Source organism: Bos taurus, chromosome 16, assembly GCF_002263795.3.
Source record: "Bos taurus isolate L1 Dominette 01449 registration number 42190680 breed Hereford chromosome 16, ARS-UCD2.0, whole genome shotgun sequence".
Lineage (NCBI taxonomy): Eukaryota > Metazoa > Chordata > Mammalia > Artiodactyla > Bovidae > Bos > Bos taurus.
In genome coordinates, this window is record NC_037343.1 from 5,993,095 (window position 1) to 6,012,384 (window position 19,290).

The following is a 19,290-nucleotide window of genomic DNA, read 5'->3' on the forward strand; positions in this document are numbered from 1 at the left end:
CACAGGCCATCTGCAAAGGTCTAGATGCCACCGTGGGGAGTTACACAGGGAGCTGGACCTGGGGAGGGGATGTGGATGAGATGAGGGGCCCAGGGGTGAGCAGAACCACAAGCACGGTGTCTGCAATGGTTTGGGGCTCCCTGGTGGGATCTCCACATGGTCAGTAGGACCCAGGTCAGTAGGCTCTTGAGGAATTCTAGCCCTGGATGCTGTACTCCTGGCCTCTCCCCATCCCAGCCATGCAGGTGACCCCAGTGTCCTGGATAAGGGGAGAGAGAAGTGCGCTGGAAGATGAGGACGCCGCCCTTGCTCACACGCTCTTATTTTCCCCACAGGTAAAATCCTGTGCTGAGGGGTCTATCTTGGCACTAAGCAGGGCCACCTCAGGAGCAAAATGAGGCTACGCCTCTAACCCTCAGTGAGGCGTCCAGTCTTGAATCTTTGTGCCCTAGGAGAATGCTGTCATGTCTCTGCTAGACTCCTGCTGCTGCTAAGTCGCTTCAGTCCTGTCCGACTCTGTGGGACCCCTTAGACGGCAGCCCACCAGGCTCCCCCGTCCCTGGGGTTCTCCAGGCAAAAACACTGGAGTGGGTTGCCATTTCCTTCTCCAATGCATGAAAGTGAAAAGCGAAAGTGAAGTGGCTCAGTCGTGTCCGACTCTTAGTGACCCCATGGACTGCAGCCTACCAGGCTCCTCCGTCCATGGGGTTTTCCAGGCAAGAGTCCTGGAGTGGGGTGCCATTGCCCTCTCCTTGCTAGACTCCTAGACCCCCACAAAGATACCATCATTATCCACAAATGATGGTCAAAGTCTGTGTTTATATCAGGAGAGATGGTGAGATTCCTGCCACCTTTCTGACCTCACTCTGTTATTACAGGTTTCTTCATTGTGGATCTTCTCCTCTTTTCTTGACTAATGTCTATCAATAGGTACATGTATTTGGTTATATACTTATCAAGAAGTCTAGAGGTACACTCATAGACACTTGTAAACAATAAAATTAAATAGGTCCTTTGGCAAAACAAGAATCTGATATAAACTTTTGGAGTTGATAATACAGCTGAGTCTTAGAAAATTATGAATACATGGGATTCCAGCCCAGTTTACTCACTGACACGGATGCATCTGGGAGGAGGAGACCAGCCACTCTCTGTGCAGGTCATTGTGTTCTGATCATTTTGAAGACTGTAGCCTTCATAGCAGCGAACTCTTACAGTTTCACCCTGTAAATATTTTTCTTCAGGATGTTGGTTATGTCCATTTTCCAAATAATTGAAAATACATTGTCCTTAGGATCATAAAATTAATATGAAAGAAATACAGCATAAATTTGGGAAAATAGTACATTAAAGATTAACCTTATAGAATTTACATAAGAATGCATTAGTATTCAAATATAACATGTAACAATAAAAATGGAAGCTAGTACCACGTTTGTGGAAAATGAAAAAGATAACATTCCATATTATTTGTCTTTAGTTTTATGACTAAAATATGTATAAATGATGCAGATATTCTTGTAAAGTCCCTGTATCTCTCATACGATTTACATGAAAAGCATCTAGTAAAGGGAAGTTCTATTGGATTTTTTGCTCATAGAACTCATCCCGTGGCCTTACTGTTGTTACGTAACACTTAACTGTACTCACTTGTCAACTTTGTCTCTTCACTCTTTCAAAGATTATGCATATAAACTTAAAGAGGTTTACTTACTGAGGCATGGTTCTTCTGGAGACCATCCTTCTGCTGTGCAAGTCAGGTGGTCCCAGGAACGTTGTGAAGGAGGCACAAAATGATGATCACAGCTATAGACAAACTGTTGATTTACACGTGCTGGAAAGTATCCTCTGTATGAATAATATAGCCGTCCATGTTTTATTACTGGATAACTACAAGGTTTCCCTTGGAATAAAAAAAGTAGAAATAATGTTTTACCTCAGTATACAATTTGAATTAATATTTCATCTATGAAATATATCCTTGTTCAATTAATTACACTCATTGCATTATGGTTTCTAGGGAAAAAAAGTTATAGAAAATTCAGATGATTGAAGTATGTAAGGAACTCCTTGCTAATGAAGATCAAATTATGTCTTGTGGGTCATATTATGTAAAATTTGTATGTGGATTCTCTTGGTAGGAAATTATATTAAATGAATTCTCCTTAAGTACAGAAGTCCCAACCTTGGTTGACTAGCATGTTAGTCAAGAGATGAAAGTACAGATTGTATCTTGTGGCTCATCTGCTTTCTTTTTCTTTCTTCTCCATTCTCATCAGAAATCAGAATCCTGACATTTATTCTCATACCAAGTCAATGTAGGAATCAAACAGATTTTTTTTTACAATTATCATTCATTAGTTTACTTTTCTGTTTATTGGAAATATGTGATATATAGAGAAAACCACAACAATTTTTCATTGATCAAATCACACAGAGTGACATTCTTATTTATCTATCAAACTGGACATTAAGATATCTTTTCCCTTGCTTGTCTAATCAGAGAAATGAACAATGAATAATTCTTAATATTTAAATGGTTAAGATGAAGGGAAACCCTTGTCACTTATGGTCTAATTTTAATTGCAGAATGATGTATTTTTCAGTAATTCTTACAAATATTTTAAATGAGGTATAACATAATTACATTTTATTGTTATTAGCATATATTGAGTAATTTTCATGTATATGCTTGCTATGTGAATTATAAAATTTGGTTCTTTGCATATCTTAACCCATTTCTTTAACAAAGACTTGTCAATTATACCGTCTCATGGCCTATAGTCTGCATCTCTCATCACTGATAGATTTCCCCCACTTTTTTGAAGCTTTTCTACATTTTTAAGTTTGAAATGCTTATATAGTTTGATTCCTCTTAAGTAATACTCTAGGTTTCTGTCCACTACTTTTTGGAGATTAGAACATTGTCTCTTCATCCTTGAATTTTACAAATTTCATCATGTATGTTAAGATATGTGTATCTTTCAATAATTCTATGTTGGGCAAGTTTGAGTCTTTGTATTTGCAAGAACCAAGTGAAAAGAACTCAATTAGCTTTGTCATTATGTTGTAGAGGAGAGATTTGAGTTCTGATGATCTGATTTCAGAACTAGTACATTTATCATTTTGATGCATCATAGAATATGAATACAGTAAAATAATCCTCTGACACTCACTTCCAAAAGGTACACAAAGAGGGCATAATTAAAAGTAAGCATCATTACTATCACTGGCCTGAGCTATTTTCCTCCTCTCTTTTATTTGGGCACATGTGAATCTGTCTTTGTCTCTCTAACCAGATCATTTATTGAAGCACATATAATAGTCCACTGTAGTTGGAATGGCATTGACTTTGTCAGGACTCAGAACAGCCTCATTCTTCTCTTACGCTCTATCAACCCAGGTTCAGGTCTCATGAGCAGGCTTGGCTGTCCATCATAATGTTGGCTCAGATTGATCTTAACATTGATGAAAAGTATTCACCAAGTTTTAAAGTGTTTCTAGTCTTTCTGTACCTCTGCAACTTACTCCAAAGATCCAGGCCCAGGATCTTATAATTTTTAAATTTAAGTTTTAAATTTCATGTTATTAGGTCCAACCTCACACATGGGAGTCATTCTGAGGGATGAATCTGTCCTAATATAGGTTCACTATCACCGCTTGTGTATCATTCCAGATGCATCTCCTTTGCAGCATTAAACTAGCTGATGATACACAAGAGGAAAGGAACAGGCCTGAGAACAAAGGCCTGCATCTGATAATCAGCTCATGTAATGAAATTATAAATATTGATAAACTATTTAAATAGTTTCCTCATGTTGTCCACAAGAACTTCACAAGGTCCCTTGTGGGATAACCTTGTTGTGATATAAATAGAATTGGGTTGATCTACCATTTTTAAAGGGTTTCCCTATGGCTCATTGGTGAAGAATCCATCTGCAATGCAGCAGACACAGGAGATGCAGGTTTCATCTGTGGGTCAGAAAGATTCCCCTGGACAAGGAAATGGCAACCCACTGCAGTATTCTTGCCTGGAGAATTCCACAGACTGAGGATCCTGGTAGGCTATAGTCCAAAGGATCACAAAAAGTTGTACATGATTGAGCGACTAAGCACACAGCACCATTTTCATAAATCCATCTTAAACAAGATTAAATATTTTTCCTAAAATTCTTATGCAGATTAAAATCTGTTTCATACTGCTAATACCTTCATTTTAATGGAACTTATGCTTTGAAAATTCATTTTAAATGTATGCTTGGAATTACCATTAAGGTCACTGAACTGTTTTATATCATTACAGTTTTCTTTCATGGAATAACTGGTTTAAGTATGCTGAAATTTTACAGTGTACTGTTAGAAAGAAGAAGATTGTTTAGAGGCAACTTAGAGGAAGTTGAGGAGTAAAGGAAGCATCCCCAGAAAATACTCTGTTCAGCTGACCTGATGTTTTTCTATATTTTACGGTTTTAGGAAAGTCCACAACGCCTTCCACAATCCTCTCTTCAAACAGAACCTAAGTCCTCACCACTGAGTGTGCAGGACTTAGTGTCCATTTCTAAAGAATACACATGACTGACACACACTGTGTGACCAAGTCATACCTGGTGTGGAGGCTTCCTCCTCCCTCTCTGGGGTCACTGCCCCTGAGGAAAGGTAGCTGTCTCTCAAGTGATCTGCAGAGACACCCAGCTGGTCAGGTACTGAGGCCTCCCCACAAAGCCAGGACAGTGAGCCAACTTGGAAGCAAAGCCTCCAGCCCAGCTGAGCCTCCAGGTGACAGTGGCCCAGGTCAATATCCTGACTGCCACCCATGCACAGTGATTCAGAACCAGACAGTGAAGGCCCTTCTTCATTCCTGACCCACAGGAGCTCTAAGAATATGGAGGGGTGTTGTCCTAAGCCAAAACGTTTTCTGGGAAACGTGTTAATTTTACTATGTATCCAATACAATGGCTTCCCAGTGAGCCCAAGTGGGAAAGAAGCCGCCTGCCAATGCAGGAGACATAGTACATGCAGGTTTCAATCCCTGAGTTGAGAAGAACACCTGGAAGAAGGCACTCCAGCATTCTTGCCTGGAAAATCCCATGGACAGCGAAGCCTGGTGGGCTATAGTCCATAGGGTGGCAAAGAGTCAGACATGACTGAGCAATTTAGCATGCATTCACGCAGGCATCTAAAACAATAGGTGCTATGTGATGTTATTTTTACTTAATGGCTTAGATCCAGTATTACAATTATTTTGCATGCTAATTCACTTCAGTCATGTCTCATTCTTTGTGATCACCTGTGGACTATATCCTGCCAAGCTTCTCTGCCCATGGGATTCTCCAGCCAAGAACAGTGGAGTAGGTTGTTAGAGATTTATATATTCAAAAACACGGCCATATTTTATCTTTGAGTGGCAAAAATGTAAAGAGTTTTTAGTTTACAAAAATGTTTTTATTCCTTATTAGAATTGCCTACTTCAAGAAGCAAATAATGCCTCTAAAAGCCCCAAATTACCATACACAGTAGGGCGGATACTTGGATTTGCCCTACTGCGTAGGGCATGGTGCCCCACTGTTGTGTGTTTACGAGAAATAAATTTCACAATTAAGAAGAAGGTCAAGATATGAATGGAACATACAGGCACATCTCGGAACAGGTACCCAGCCATCTCTGGTACACGTTGCATCAGTTCCACGGATCTCAGGAAAAAAACCCTTTTTACACTCATAAGTGATTTTATCTTGACCTCTGTATTTGCTTAATTCAGGTCTGTACACACCGTTTGGAATACAAGGAGGATCACATGTTATTTCTGAAAAGACAAAAGGTATGTTCACAGTATAGAAATCACATCCATTAAAATAATCAATTATATAAAAATACAAAAGTGGATGTTATTAATTTGTTCTTCGTACAGCACAAAAGTCAGTAAAATGAGCACAGCCTCATACCCCTCCTGCTGTATCACTTACATTTCCCTTCATTGTGTTTCTCATCTGATGTATCTGTACCCTCAGTACTCTTGAACTCTCTTTCTCCACAGTCAACACACTCTTCATGATATTCCACATCTGGCAAAGAATTCATGATGTATCACTTCAGCTATTCTTTCCACTTTCTGCAAGTTTCTCGGCTTCTGTATTTCTCACAAGTACTGCTGGAAAATACTCTCCTCCCTCCAGACACTTGTTGCAATAGCACACCCTGTCCTTTTGAAGTAGACTTAAATACAGGGATTGCATAGGGCAACAAAATGAATGTGGAAGTAATGTTTTCCTTTAGGGAGGGAGGGAGTTGAAAAAGTCATTGAATTTTCATGTTCTCTTTCCCACAGCTACAGTGATTAAAGAAGAACATGGAAGGTCATATCTCCATTCCCTGATTCTGACAATTAAAATAAGGAGGAGGGTCCCTCCCGATCTATGTTTTCCGGGAAATTTGTTAATTAAGACTATATATCTAATACAATGGGCTTCCCAGTTGGCACAAGTGGTAAGGAATCTACCTGCCAAGGCAAGAGACATAGCAGATGCAGATTCCAATGAAGGCTGGAAGTGAGCATACATAGAAAATAAACTTTAGTTTTTTAAGCCACTAAGATTTTGGAATACATTATTTTTATTGTAATAAGATAACCTAATCCAGGTTTCAAAACTCCTCTTTCACATAAAGACTCAGGTAAAAGGTGTCTATCGTAAATACTGAGCTCCACCATCGTAGGGAAGAAGAGGACATCAGTCAGTTCAGTCCCTCAGTTGTGTCCAACTCTTTGCAACCCCATGAACTGCAGCACACCAGGCCTTCCTGTTCATCACCAACTCCCAGAATTCACTCAAACTCACGTCCATCGAGTCAGGGATGCCATCCAAGCATCTCATCCTCTGTTTTCCCCTATTCCTCCTTCCCCCAATCCCTCCCAGCATCAGAATCTTTTCCAATGAGTCAACTCTTCCCATGAGGTGGCCAAAGTACTGGAGTTTCAGCTTTAGCATCATTCCTTCCAAAGAACACCAAAAACTGATCTTTAGAATGGACTGGTGGGATCTCCTTGCAGTCCAAGGGACTCTCAAGAGTCTTCTCCAACACCACAGTTCAAAACCATCAATTCTTTGGCACTCAGCTTTCTTCACAGTCCAACTCTCACATCCATACATGACTACTGGAAAAATCTTTAAACCACAATAATTTTCATGGATCTAATCACACAGGAAAGTAACATTATCGTTTATCACTCAAACTAGATATTAGGCATCTTTTTCCTTGTTTGTCTAATCGGAGAAATGAACAATCAATAATTCTTAATTTCTAAATGGTTAAGATTAAGGGAAACCCTTGAATGCTTATGTCTAATTTTAATTGGAGAATGATGCATTTTCCAGTATTTCTTACAAATATTTTAAATGAGGTATAACATAATTACAATTTATTTTAATATATTTTGAGTAATTTTCACATATATGCTTACTAAGTGAATTATAAACTTTGAATCTTTGCATATCTTAATCCTTTTAACAAAGACTTATCTATTATACAATCTCATGGCCTATAGTCTGCATCTCTCATCACTAATAGATTTCCCACACTTTTTTTTTTAATTTTATTTTATTTTTAAATTTTACATAATTGTATTAGTTTTGCCAAATATCAAAATGAATCCGCCACAGGTATACATGTGTTCCCCACACATTTTTGAAGCTTCTCTACATTTTTTTAGTGTAAAATGCTTATTTAGTTTGATTCCTCTTAAGTAACAGTCTAGGTTTATTCCCATTACATTATGGAGATTAGAATAATTTCTCTTCATCCTTGAATTTTACAAATTTCACCATGTATGTCAAGATATGTGTATTTAACAATAATACCATGTTGGGTAAGCTTGAGTGTCCGTATTTGCAGGAGTCAAGTGAAAAGGACTCAACTAACTTTGTTATTACATTGTAGAGAGATTTGAGTCCTGATTATCTGAGTTCAGATCTCGTACATTTATTCACCTCCTTTTGATTGTTCATAGGACATGAATACAGTAAAATAATCCACTGAGACTCACTTACAAAAGGTAAACAAAGAGGGCATAATTAATAATAAATATCATTACTATTACTGGCCTGAGCTATTTTCCTCCTCTCTTTTATTTGGTCACATGTGAATCTGTATTTGTCTCTCTAACCAGATCATTTATTGAAGCTCATACAATAGCCCACTATGGTCAGAGTGGCACTGACTTTGTCAGGACTCAGAACAACCTCATTCTCCTCTTACACTTCTACCAATACAAGTTCTGGTCTCATGAGTAGGCTTGGCTGTCCATCATAGTGTTGGCTCAAATTGATCTCAAAATTGATGAAAAGTATTCACTAAATTTTAAAAGTGTTTCTAGTCTTTCTGTAGTTGTGCTGCTTATTCCTATGATCCAGGCCCAGCATCTTATAATTATCACAGCTAAATATCCCGTTATTGAGTCCAACCTCACACATGGGCGTCTTTCTGAGTGATGAACCTGTCCTAATGCGGGTTCACTTTCAGTACCTCAGTATCATTCCAGGCACATCTCCTCTGCTCCATTAAACTGGTTGTTGATACAAAACATCAATGGAGCAGGCCTGAGAACAAAGTCCTGCATCTGATAATCAGCTTATTTAATGAAATTATGAATATCTGATAAACTATTTAACTGGCCAATTTCCTCATCTTGTCTACCAGAACTTTACAAGGTCCCTTGTGGGATAACTTTGCTGTAATATAAATACATTTGGGTTGATCTGCCATTTTCATAGGCTTCCCCTTTGGCTCAGTGGGTAAAGAATCTACCCGTAATGCAGAAGACAAGGGAGCTGTAAGTTTGATCCCTGGGTCACTCATATTCCCTTGCAGAAGGAAGTGGCAACCCACTCCAGTAATCTTGCCTGAAGAATTCCATGGGCAGAGGAACCTGGAGGGCTAGAATCCAAAGGGTCGCAAAGAGTTGGACATGATTGAGGGACTAAGCATGCAGGACCATTTTCATAAATCTATCTTAAACAAGATTAAATATCTTTAGTATAATTCTTATGTGGATTGAAATCTGTTTAATACTGCTAACACCTTCATTTTAAAAGAAATTAAAAAAGAAATTATGCTTTCTGTGGAGGCTTCCTCCTCCCTGTCTGGGGTCACTGGCCCTGAGGAAAGCTAGCTGTCTCTCAAGCAAGATGTGGTGAAGCCCAATGGTCAGGTGCTGAAGCCTCCCCCAAAAGCCAGAGGAGTGAGCCAACTTGCAAGCAAATCTTCCAGCCAAGCTGAGCATCCAGGTGACAGCAGCCCAGGTCATTACCCAGTTGCCCCCCAAACAGAGTGACGCATAAGTAGCCAACAAAGCCTTTTCCTTATTCCTGACTCACAGGACTCTAAGAATATGGAGGTGTATTGTCTTAGGCCAATATGTTCTCTGGAAAATTTGTTAATTAGGACCATGTATCTAATACAATGGGCATCCCAGTTGGTGCTAGTGGTAAAGAAGGAACCCGCCTGCCAATGCAGGAGACATGGTACAGGCAGGTTTGATCCTTGACTTTGGATGATCCCCTGGAGGAGGGCATGGCAACCCACTCCAGTATTCTTGCCTGGAAAATCCCATGGACAGAGAAGCCTGGTGGCCTACAGTAGATGGGGAGGCAAAGAATCAGACATGACTGAAGCGACTTAGCATGCAGGCATGCAGGCATCTACAACTATAGGTGTTAGGTGATGTGAGTTTTACTTAATGGCTTGAATCTGATATTACAATTATTTTGCATGCTAAAAATTTCATAAGTGCATCCGTAAATTATGAAAACAAAACTTTGCTCAAATATTCAAACATTTAGCTTTAAGACCACTTTTGGAAAGAGTTCAGCTGTTAATGAGAAGACAAGTGTTGCACTGGAATATCTGGTGAAGATTTGTCAAAGTTTCACATTTCTCTTTCATATTGTATAATCTTTCTTCTCTTGTTTGGAAATATGTCTGTAGTCTTATTCTAGTTGATTAATAAACCATCATTCATATAACTGAGAATCAGGAGAAACAACTCATGTCTGCCTGCTCCTCAGCAAGAATAATGATGATGCAGCCTTTCTTTCAAGTGATCTGGGGCCTGAGCTGCTCTTAATTGTAACACTAATGACTGGACAGGGAGCTTTATTGTGCTGTAAATGTTGTTGATGAAGAAAATTGCCTAATGGACTAAAATAACATTCAACAAATTATGAGATGAATAATGCAGAGTGATGCATATTCTATTCACACCTTGAATTTCACCAGGTATCATAAAACTCATTAGAGTTTTCATTTACAAAAACTTGAAAACAAATAGATTATTAAAGAAAATGAAAGACAAAAACATTATAATGAAGAACATATATGTTTTATATTTTGGAGTAAAATCTTTGTTTTTAATATGATTTAATTACTTATATTAATACATTTATATAATTTAATTTTTTTGCATTTTTGGCTGTTTATTTTTTTATTTTATTTTTTAACTTTACAATATTGTATTGGTTTTGCCAATATATACAATTTAATTTTTGTTTTTCTTTAATTTTTATTGGAGTTGCTTTATAATGTTGGGTTAGCTTCTGCTCTACATCAAAACGAATCAGTTATATGAATACATATATATATATATATATATATATATATATATCCCTATATATATCCCTTTTTTTTGGATTTCCTTCCCATTTAGGTCACCAGAGAGCATTGAGTGGAGCTGCCTATGATACACCATAAGTTTTCATTAGTTATCTATTTTATTCACAACAACCAGGACATGGAATCAACCTAAATGTCCATCAACAGAATAGATGCAGAAAAAGTGGTACATATATACAATGAAATATTACTCAGCCATTAAAATTGATGAAATTGTGCAATTTGCAGAGATGTGGAAAGACCTAGAGACTGTCATATAGAGTGCAGAAAATCAGAAACAGAAAAATAAATATTGTATAATATTGCTTATATATGGAATCTAGAAAAATGCTACAGATGAACTTATTTGCAAAGCAAACATAGAGATACAGGCATAGAGAATGGATGTATGGATACAAGGGGGCCCAAGAGTAGAGGAATGAATTGGGAGATCGAGCCTGACATGTAATAGATAACTAATGAAAAAAAGTTATAAGTTTAAAAATAAAAGTGACAAGTTTTTTTTAAGGTTGTCAACATTTACATTTCTCTCTGAAAATAATTCTAAATGTGTTGGCACTACACTGGAAATTAAGACTGTATTCCACATTTTGTAAAAGGAAAATATATCTTGTACCTAAGCTGGTCTTTTAAAACTAACAGTGATGTTAATGACCTTTAATAGATTTATTAAACTATAATTGCAATACAGTAAACTGAACATATTTAAAATGAGATTTGAACCTGGAAAAAATATATTTGAATCTGTAAAATTATAAAAATAATCATTGTTCTCCAAAGTTTCCTCATATTACAAGTAAGACTCTCCTAAACATTCTGGAATTATAATATACTTGTCTGTGACACATTTTCTATCCACATTTCCATGAGCATATTCACATGACCCCATAATCTACATAGAGTACCTTTTTGCACTGTGGAACTCAGCTGACATAGAAAAGTATTCATTTTGTTTTCCCCTTTTAGGTGAATATCTGATCATTTTTCCATTAAGGTATTCTTATGGAATACCTTAATGTCAGAATAATCTGACAGTGCAGACTATTTCAACCAGTTGATTCGATTAGAAATACACACAAAGGAAAGTAGATAGTTATATTTAGGAGGAAGGCTGAGTGTTCACATCTGTTTCAACTTACCCTGTCCATGAGCAGTGTAAAACCACAAGGTGAGAAGGACATTGATTAACAACAACATGTTAGATTTTCCCAGTGGTACATTCACACAAATACTCCAGTTGCACTGTTTAGGGTTCAAAAATCTGCTTCTTTTGCAGTTACCTAGTGTGACTGAATTTATGCATTACAATGAAGCTAGTTAATTAGTGCCATTTAGTAAATATCAAAGTTCAAAGTTTTGAAATGTCCCTAACTTGTTTCTGTTGGTAGTTTCACAAAAAGTTATTGTATTCATCTCCTGATATCTATGTGCACAACTTTCTGTGGCTAATATGGACTGGCTCCAAAGCCATATATCAGATACTAACTTTCAATAATATATTTCAAGAGAGTAGGTGAAGTTTTTCCCAGCCATTTGGGTCATTCATATTTTCATCGACTTAGGAAAGTGAATAGATCAAAAAAAAAGTATAGTAGCACTTAAAACCAATCATATCAATTATAGCACAATCCCTTCATTTACATGCTATTTATGTGTGGGTTTTATAATTATCAATTTTTCCAATTTTGTTAACATATAATTGACATAAAGCACTGCATAAGTTTAAGGTGTATGGCCTAATGATGTCATTTACATATATCCTGAAATGATTTCAGCAATAAGGTTTGTGAATATCCATCATCTCATATAGATATAAAATTAAAGAAAAAAAAAATTTGTGATAACTCAGGACTTAACATCCTCTTAACTTTCATACTTCAGATACAGCAGCATTAGTCATATTAACCATGCTGTACACTACATCCTTAGTACTAATCTATCTCACAGCAGGAAGTTGGTACCTTTTGACTGGCTTCATCCAGTTCCCCTATCTCTAGCCCTAGCCTATGGTAACCACAAATGAGACCTCTTTTTCAAACTATTTGTTTGTTCTTTTAAGTACAGTTGGCCTACAACATTGTGTTACTTTCTGTTACACAGTGTAGTGATTCCATGTTTCTGTCCATTTCAAAATAATTGCCACAGTAAGTCTAGTTAAAATCTAGCAAGATTTTAAAAATTACATAATTATTGACTATATTCTCCACACTGAATATTTCATGTGTATGACTCATCTATTTTGCACCTGGAAGTTTCTCCCCTTAACCTCTCCCTCACCAGAGGATCTGGATTGCACCCTCTTAAAAAGACACATACGGAATTGTTCATTGCAGCTTTATTCATAAATGGCAAAAATGCACATTGTTCCCATGAACATTCAGAGAATGGATAAAACATTTGTAGCATTTTCTTACAATGGATTAATATTCACTAATTTAGAAAACAAAATGAAGTACTGCTATAAAGTTTGGGATAATCTCACGGCTCTTGTAAATGGAAAAAATTGAACACACTCATTAAGTACATATCTTATAATTTCATTTGTAGGCATTTCACGAGGTGGAAAACCTCATCATGAAGGTAATGCTATGAGGTAAGGTGTGGTACAGAATGGGAAGAGACACAAGGAAACCTGATGATGTGCTGGACATTTGCTCAATTTAGTCCTGGATAATAGTTACACAGGCATACATGTGTAATTATCCATCAGATAAAGATTAAAAAATTATAAAGATAAAAAAATTATCCATCAGATTAAGATTAACTTTCGGTGTTTAGCTATTTATAAGTTTAACTTTGCTTTAAAAATTACCATTTTCAGAATAAAATGTAAAGTTAAAAGTTACCGTTTTTCTTCAAAAGTTCATTTCTCATTGAACCCAAACCTCCACTCCAAAAAGAAATAGTGTAGTTATGGAATGTGGAGAGACTTCAAAAGGCATGATGGAATATTTGAATGATGAAAATATCCTACATCTTGATTATAGAGTAGTTGTATAGATGTATTGAGAAGGAAATGGAAACCTACTCCAGTATTCTAGCCTGTGAAATACCATGGACAGAGGAGCTTGGCAGGCTACAGTCCATGGGATTGCAAGAGTTGAACACAGCCTGTCAACTAAACCAAGACATAACTATATATATTTTATGAGACTCATCATATTGCATATTTAGAATAGACAAGTTAAAAATGTCTTCTCTGTAAAGGTAATGGGAAGTTCCTCAGAACTCCAGGTGATTAAAAGGAAGGGGGAAATGGAAGGACTTTAGAATTCTCCAAAGAAACTAAAAGACCAAGGCAATAATACAAGAGCATTTTCATAAAAGTTAAGAAAAGAAAATGAAAACCAAGAGTTTTATATCCATACAACCAGACAGCCAAGTATTAAACTACAGAAAATAATTTTAAATGTGCAAGAACTCATAGGACACTATTGATATACAGATGCACACATTCCGTGGCTATAGCTACATGCTTAGTCACCCAGTCGTGTCTGACTTTTGCCATCCTTTGGATTTTAGCCCGCCAGTGTCCTCTGTCTATGAGATTTTCCAGGCAAGAATAAGGGTGAGGCTTTCCATTTCCTCCTCCACAGAATCTTCACAACCCAGGAATCAAACTAATGTTTCCTGTGTCTCCTGCATTGCAGGCAGATTATTTAAACATCGAGCCATCAGGGAACGGCCTCTGTGCATGTAAGGGGCACCTTAAATATGGAATTCTACCTTATTCCACCTGAATGAAGAGTTCAAAAGAATATAATGAAGAGATAAGAAAGCATCCTTAAGTGAACAATGCAAAGAAATAGAGGAAAGCAATAGAATGGTAAAGACTAAAGATCTTTACAAGAAAATTACAAATACATAAGGAATATTTCATGCAAAGATGGGCACCGAAGGATAGAAACAGTTGGATCTAACGGAAACAGACTATATTAAGAAGAAGTGGCAGGAATACATAGAAAATCTGTACAAAAAAAAGGTCTTAATTACCCGGATAACCATGATGGTGTGATAGCTCACCTAGACTGAGAAATCCTGGAGTGTGAAGTCAAGTGGGCCTTAGGCAGCATTACTGCAAACAAAGCTAGTGGAGGTGATGGAGTTCCAGCTGTGCTATTTCAAATCCTAAAAGATAATGCCAGTAAAGTGTTGCACTCAATATGCCAGCTAATTTGGAAAACTCAGCAGAGGCCCCAGGACTGGAAAAGGTCAATTTTCTTTCTAATCTCAAAGAAGGACAATGCCATAGAATGTTCAAACTATCACATAATTACATTCATTTCACATGTTGGCAATATAATGCTCAAAATCTTTCAAGCTAAGCTTCAACAGTATGTGAACTGAACTGAGATTTCCAGATCTCTAAGCTCGATTTAGAAAAGGCAGAAGAACCAGAGATCAAATTGCCAGCATCTGTTAGATCATAGATAAAGCAAGGGAATTCCAGAAAAACATATACTTGTGCTTCATTGACTATACTAAAGCCTTTGACTTTGTGGATCACAACAAACTGGAAAATTCAGGAGATGGGCATTCCACACCACCTTGGATACCTGCATGCAGGTCAAGAAGCAATACTTACAACCAGACAGGGAATAATGAGCAGTTGTAATTTGGGATAGGAGTACTACGGCTGTATATTGTCACCCTGTTATTTAACTTTATGTGGAATACATCATGTGAAATGCTGGGATGGATGACTCACAAGCTGAAATCAAGATTGCTGGATAAATATTAACAACCTCACATGAGCAGATGACACAAGCTCTTTGCAGAGAAGAAAGACAAACTGAAGAATCTCTTGATGAAGGTGAAAGAGTAGAGTGAAAAGGATGGCTTAAAACTCAACATGAAAAAGCTAAGATTATGGCATCCAGTCCCATCACTTCATGGGAAATAGAGGGGGAACAATGGAAATAGAGACAGACTTCATTTTTGAGGACTCCCAAATCACTGACAAGAGTTATTGCAGCCTCAAAAAAAAAAAAAAAAAAGCCTGTTCCTCGAAAGAAAAGCTATGACAAATGTAGATAGCATTTTAAAAAGCATCACTTTGCCAAAAAAATGCCTGTATAGTCAAGCTATGTTTTTTCCAGTAATCATGTACAGATGGATGTGAAAGTTGGATCATAAAGGATCCTGTGTGCTAAAGAATTGATGCTTTCAAACAGTGTCTTTTCCTGAGAGTCCCTGGGAGAGCAATGAAATGAAACCAGTCAATCCTTAAGGAAATGCACCCTGTATATTCATTGGAAGGACTGATGCTGAAGCTGAAACTCCAATACTTTGGCCACCTAATGTGAAGAGCTAACTCATTGGAAAAGACCCTGGTGTTGGGGAGGGCAGGAGGAGAAAGGGTTGACAGAGGATGAGATGGTTGGATGGCATCATTGACCCAATGGGTATGAGTTTGAGCAGACTCCTAGAGATAGTGAGAGACAAGAAAGCCTGGTGAGGTGCTGTCCAAGGGGTTGCAAATAGTGGAACACAAGTGACTGAACAACAAAATGAAGCTCATTCCACCAGATGGCACTGTTCAGTCTCTGAAGAAGGTTTTTTTAAAAATTATTTTGTGGGCAAGGTAGGAAGGGACCTTGAAGATTCTGAGACTCTTTTTGCTTTAATATATATTTCAAAAGATGATGTGGGAAATAGGCAATATCATGATCTTAAACATTTTGTATATTTTTTTCCAGAGCTGAGACTGAAATAAGAACTGGGGCATGGATAGACTTATATTTGTAAGAATTATATATTCTGCAAAGTAGAAAGAATGTAACCAAATCATGGCAGGAGAAGGAAGAGATGAAGGGAATATAAACACTGACCACTGAGAAATAGGTGAGTGTACAAACATCCCACTTACACCTGGCAGTAAGATGTCAAATAGTTGAATATAATGAAAACAGGAATGGTGTTTTATGAAATGTACTACACAGGTTTAGACATATAAAAAAGACACAAAACTTTCTCATATAACAAAGTAAATGTAAAAGCACAAAAGGAAAGAGGAGTGTATATATTTCAACATAAGATGCTATAGCAAAGTTTCCACCAAACGTGAGTCATATCTATAAACATGTGCAGTGTGAAACTGTCTATTAAAGAAAGGGTCCTTCAACTGACATAACCTTATTCTCTCCATATACAAGGAGTGCACCTAATCAGAGTGACCTAGGAAGCTAAACCTGATTTATGCACTGCAACTGGCCAGAGGAGAAAGAGACAGGGAGAGACATGGAGAGAGAGACAGAGTATTATGAGGTAAGTTAGAATTTAGATTTAACAAGAATTTTTTGGGCTCCAAAATCACAGCAGATGGTGATTGCAGCCATGAAATTAAAAGACACTTACTCCTTGGAAGGAAAGTTATGACCAACCTAGATAGCATATTCAAAAGCAGAGACATTACTTTGCCAACAAAGATCCGTCTAGTCAAGGCTATGTTTTTTCCTGTGGTGATGTATGGATGTGAGAGCTGGACTGTAAAGAAGGCTGAGTACCGAAGAATTGATGCTTTTGAACTGTGGTGTTGGAGAAGACTCTTGAGAGTCCCTTGGACTGCAAGGAGATCCAACCAGTCCATTCTGAAGGAGATCAGTCCTGGGTGTTCTTTGGAAGGAATGATGCTAAAGCTGAAACTCCAGTACTTTGGCCACCTCATGTGAAGGGTTGACTCATTGGAAAAGACTCTGATGCTGGGAGGGATTGGGGGCAGGAGGAGAAGGTTACGACAGAGGATGAGATGGCTGGATGGCATCACTGACTCGATGGACATGAGTCTCAGTGAACTCTGGAAGTTGGTGATGGACCCGGAGGCCTGGTGTGCTGTGATTCATGGGGTCGCAAAGTGTCGGACACGACTGAGCAACTGATCTGATTTGAATTTTGTTTGCTATAATTTTGTGGAGGATTTTTGTACCTATGTTATCAGTGATATTGACCTGCAATTTGTGTGTGTGTGTGTGTGTGTGTGTGTGTGTGTGTGTGATATCAGTATCTGGTTTTGCCATCAGTGTGATTGTGGTCTCGTAGAATGCCACAATAGACGAATATAGAGGAATGTTTTCCTCTGCAAGTTTTAGGAAGAGTTTGGAAGGATAGGTGTTAGCTCTTGTCTTAATGTTTTATGGAATTCACCTGTGAAGCCATCTGGCCTCAGGCTTTTGTCTTGGGGGAGATTTTTTTTGGGGGGGGGAACCTGGGATTCTGCATTTTATTTATTTTTTTTATTTTATTTTATTTTTAAACTTTACATAATTGTATTAGTTTTGCCAAATATCAAAATGAATCCATCACAGGTATACATGTGCTCCCCATCCTGAACCCTCCTCCCTCCTCCCTCCCCATACCATCCCTCTGGATCGTCCCAGTGCACTAGCCCCAAGCTGATCACAGTTTCGACTTCAGTGTTTCTAATTGCCTTGTTTATAATTTCTATTTCTTCCTGGTTCAGTCTTGAATTGAAGGAGGTAGAACTTGTCTAAAAATCTGTCCATTTTCTCTAGGTTGCCTATTTTCTTAGTATACAGTTGCTTATATTAGTCTCCTTGATCTTTTTTATGTCTGCATTGTATGTTGTGACTGCTCCTTTCTCATTCCTAACTCTGTTGATTTGATTTTCACCTTTTTTTTCTTGATGAGCTTGGCTAATGGTTTGTCAATGTTCTTTATCTTCTCAAAGAACCAGCTTTTATTTATCAATCTTTACTATTATTTCCTTCACTTCTTTTTCTTTTTGTAATATAAATTTATATATTTTAATTGGAGGCTAATTACCTTACAATATTGTAGTGGTGTTGCCATACATTAACATGGACCTGCCATGGGTATACATGTGTTCCCCATCCTGAGCCCCTCTCCCACCTCCCTCCCCATCCCATTCCTCTGGGTTATCCAAGTGCACCAGCCCCGAGTGCCCTGTCTCATGCATCGAACCAGGATTGGCAATACATTTCACAAATGATAATACACATGTTGCAATGCCATTCTCCCAAATCATCCCACCCTGGCCCTCTCCCACAGAGTCCAAAAGACTGTTCTAATATCTGTGTCTCTTTTGCTGTCTTACATATAGGCTTACTGTTACCCTCTTTCTAAATTTCATATATGTATATGTGTTAGTATACTGTATTGGTGTTGTTCTTTCTGGCTTACTTCACTCTGAATAATAGGCTCCAGTTTCATCCACCTCATTAGAACTGATTCAAATGTATTCTTTTTAATGGCTGAGTAATATTCCATTGTGTATATGTACTACAACTCTCTCATCTATTTGTCTGCTAATGCACATCTAGGTTGTTTAGCCTCCATATGTTTGTATTTTTAGTAGTTTTTTTTTTTTTTTTCCCCCTGTTGCTGCTAAGTCGCTTCAGTCGTGTCTGATTCTGGGCGACCCCATAGACGGCAGCCCATTAGGCTCCTCTGTCCCTGGGATTCTCCAGGCAAGAATACTGGAGTGGGTTGCCATTTCCTTCTCCAATGCATGAATGTAAAAAGTGAAAGTGAAGTTGCTCAGTCATGTCTGACACTTAGCGACCCCATTGACTGCAGCCTACCAGGCTCCTCCATCCATGGATTTCCCAGGCAAGAGTACTGGAGTGGGGTGCCACTGCCTTCTCTGAA

The 19,290-nt window shown here is 37.8% G+C and overlaps 1 protein-coding gene across 4 annotated transcripts in view; it reads right to left on the reverse strand.

The window, feature by feature from the left end:
* LOC790886 (uncharacterized) overlaps positions 1-19,290 on the reverse strand; it is a 147,735-nt gene that overhangs the window by 73,142 nt on the left and 55,303 nt on the right. The window contains exons 1-4 of one of the 4 annotated variants that reach the window (XM_024976665.2): positions 11,802-11,917; positions 5,630-5,803; positions 1,715-1,903; positions 1,113-1,289 (exon numbers count right to left, since the gene is read on the reverse strand). The exons of 2 other annotated variants lie outside the window; for them this stretch is intronic. In XM_024976665.2, coding sequence (XP_024832433.1) covers positions 1,113-1,289; positions 1,715-1,903; positions 5,630-5,803; positions 11,802-11,859 — 598 coding nt within the window. In that variant the 5' untranslated portion in view covers positions 11,860-11,917. Of the gene's footprint in view, positions 1-1,112; positions 1,290-1,714; positions 1,904-5,629; positions 5,804-11,801; positions 11,918-19,290 lie in introns of those variants that run through there. One more of the 4 variants, XM_059875591.1, reaches the window with a different exon arrangement.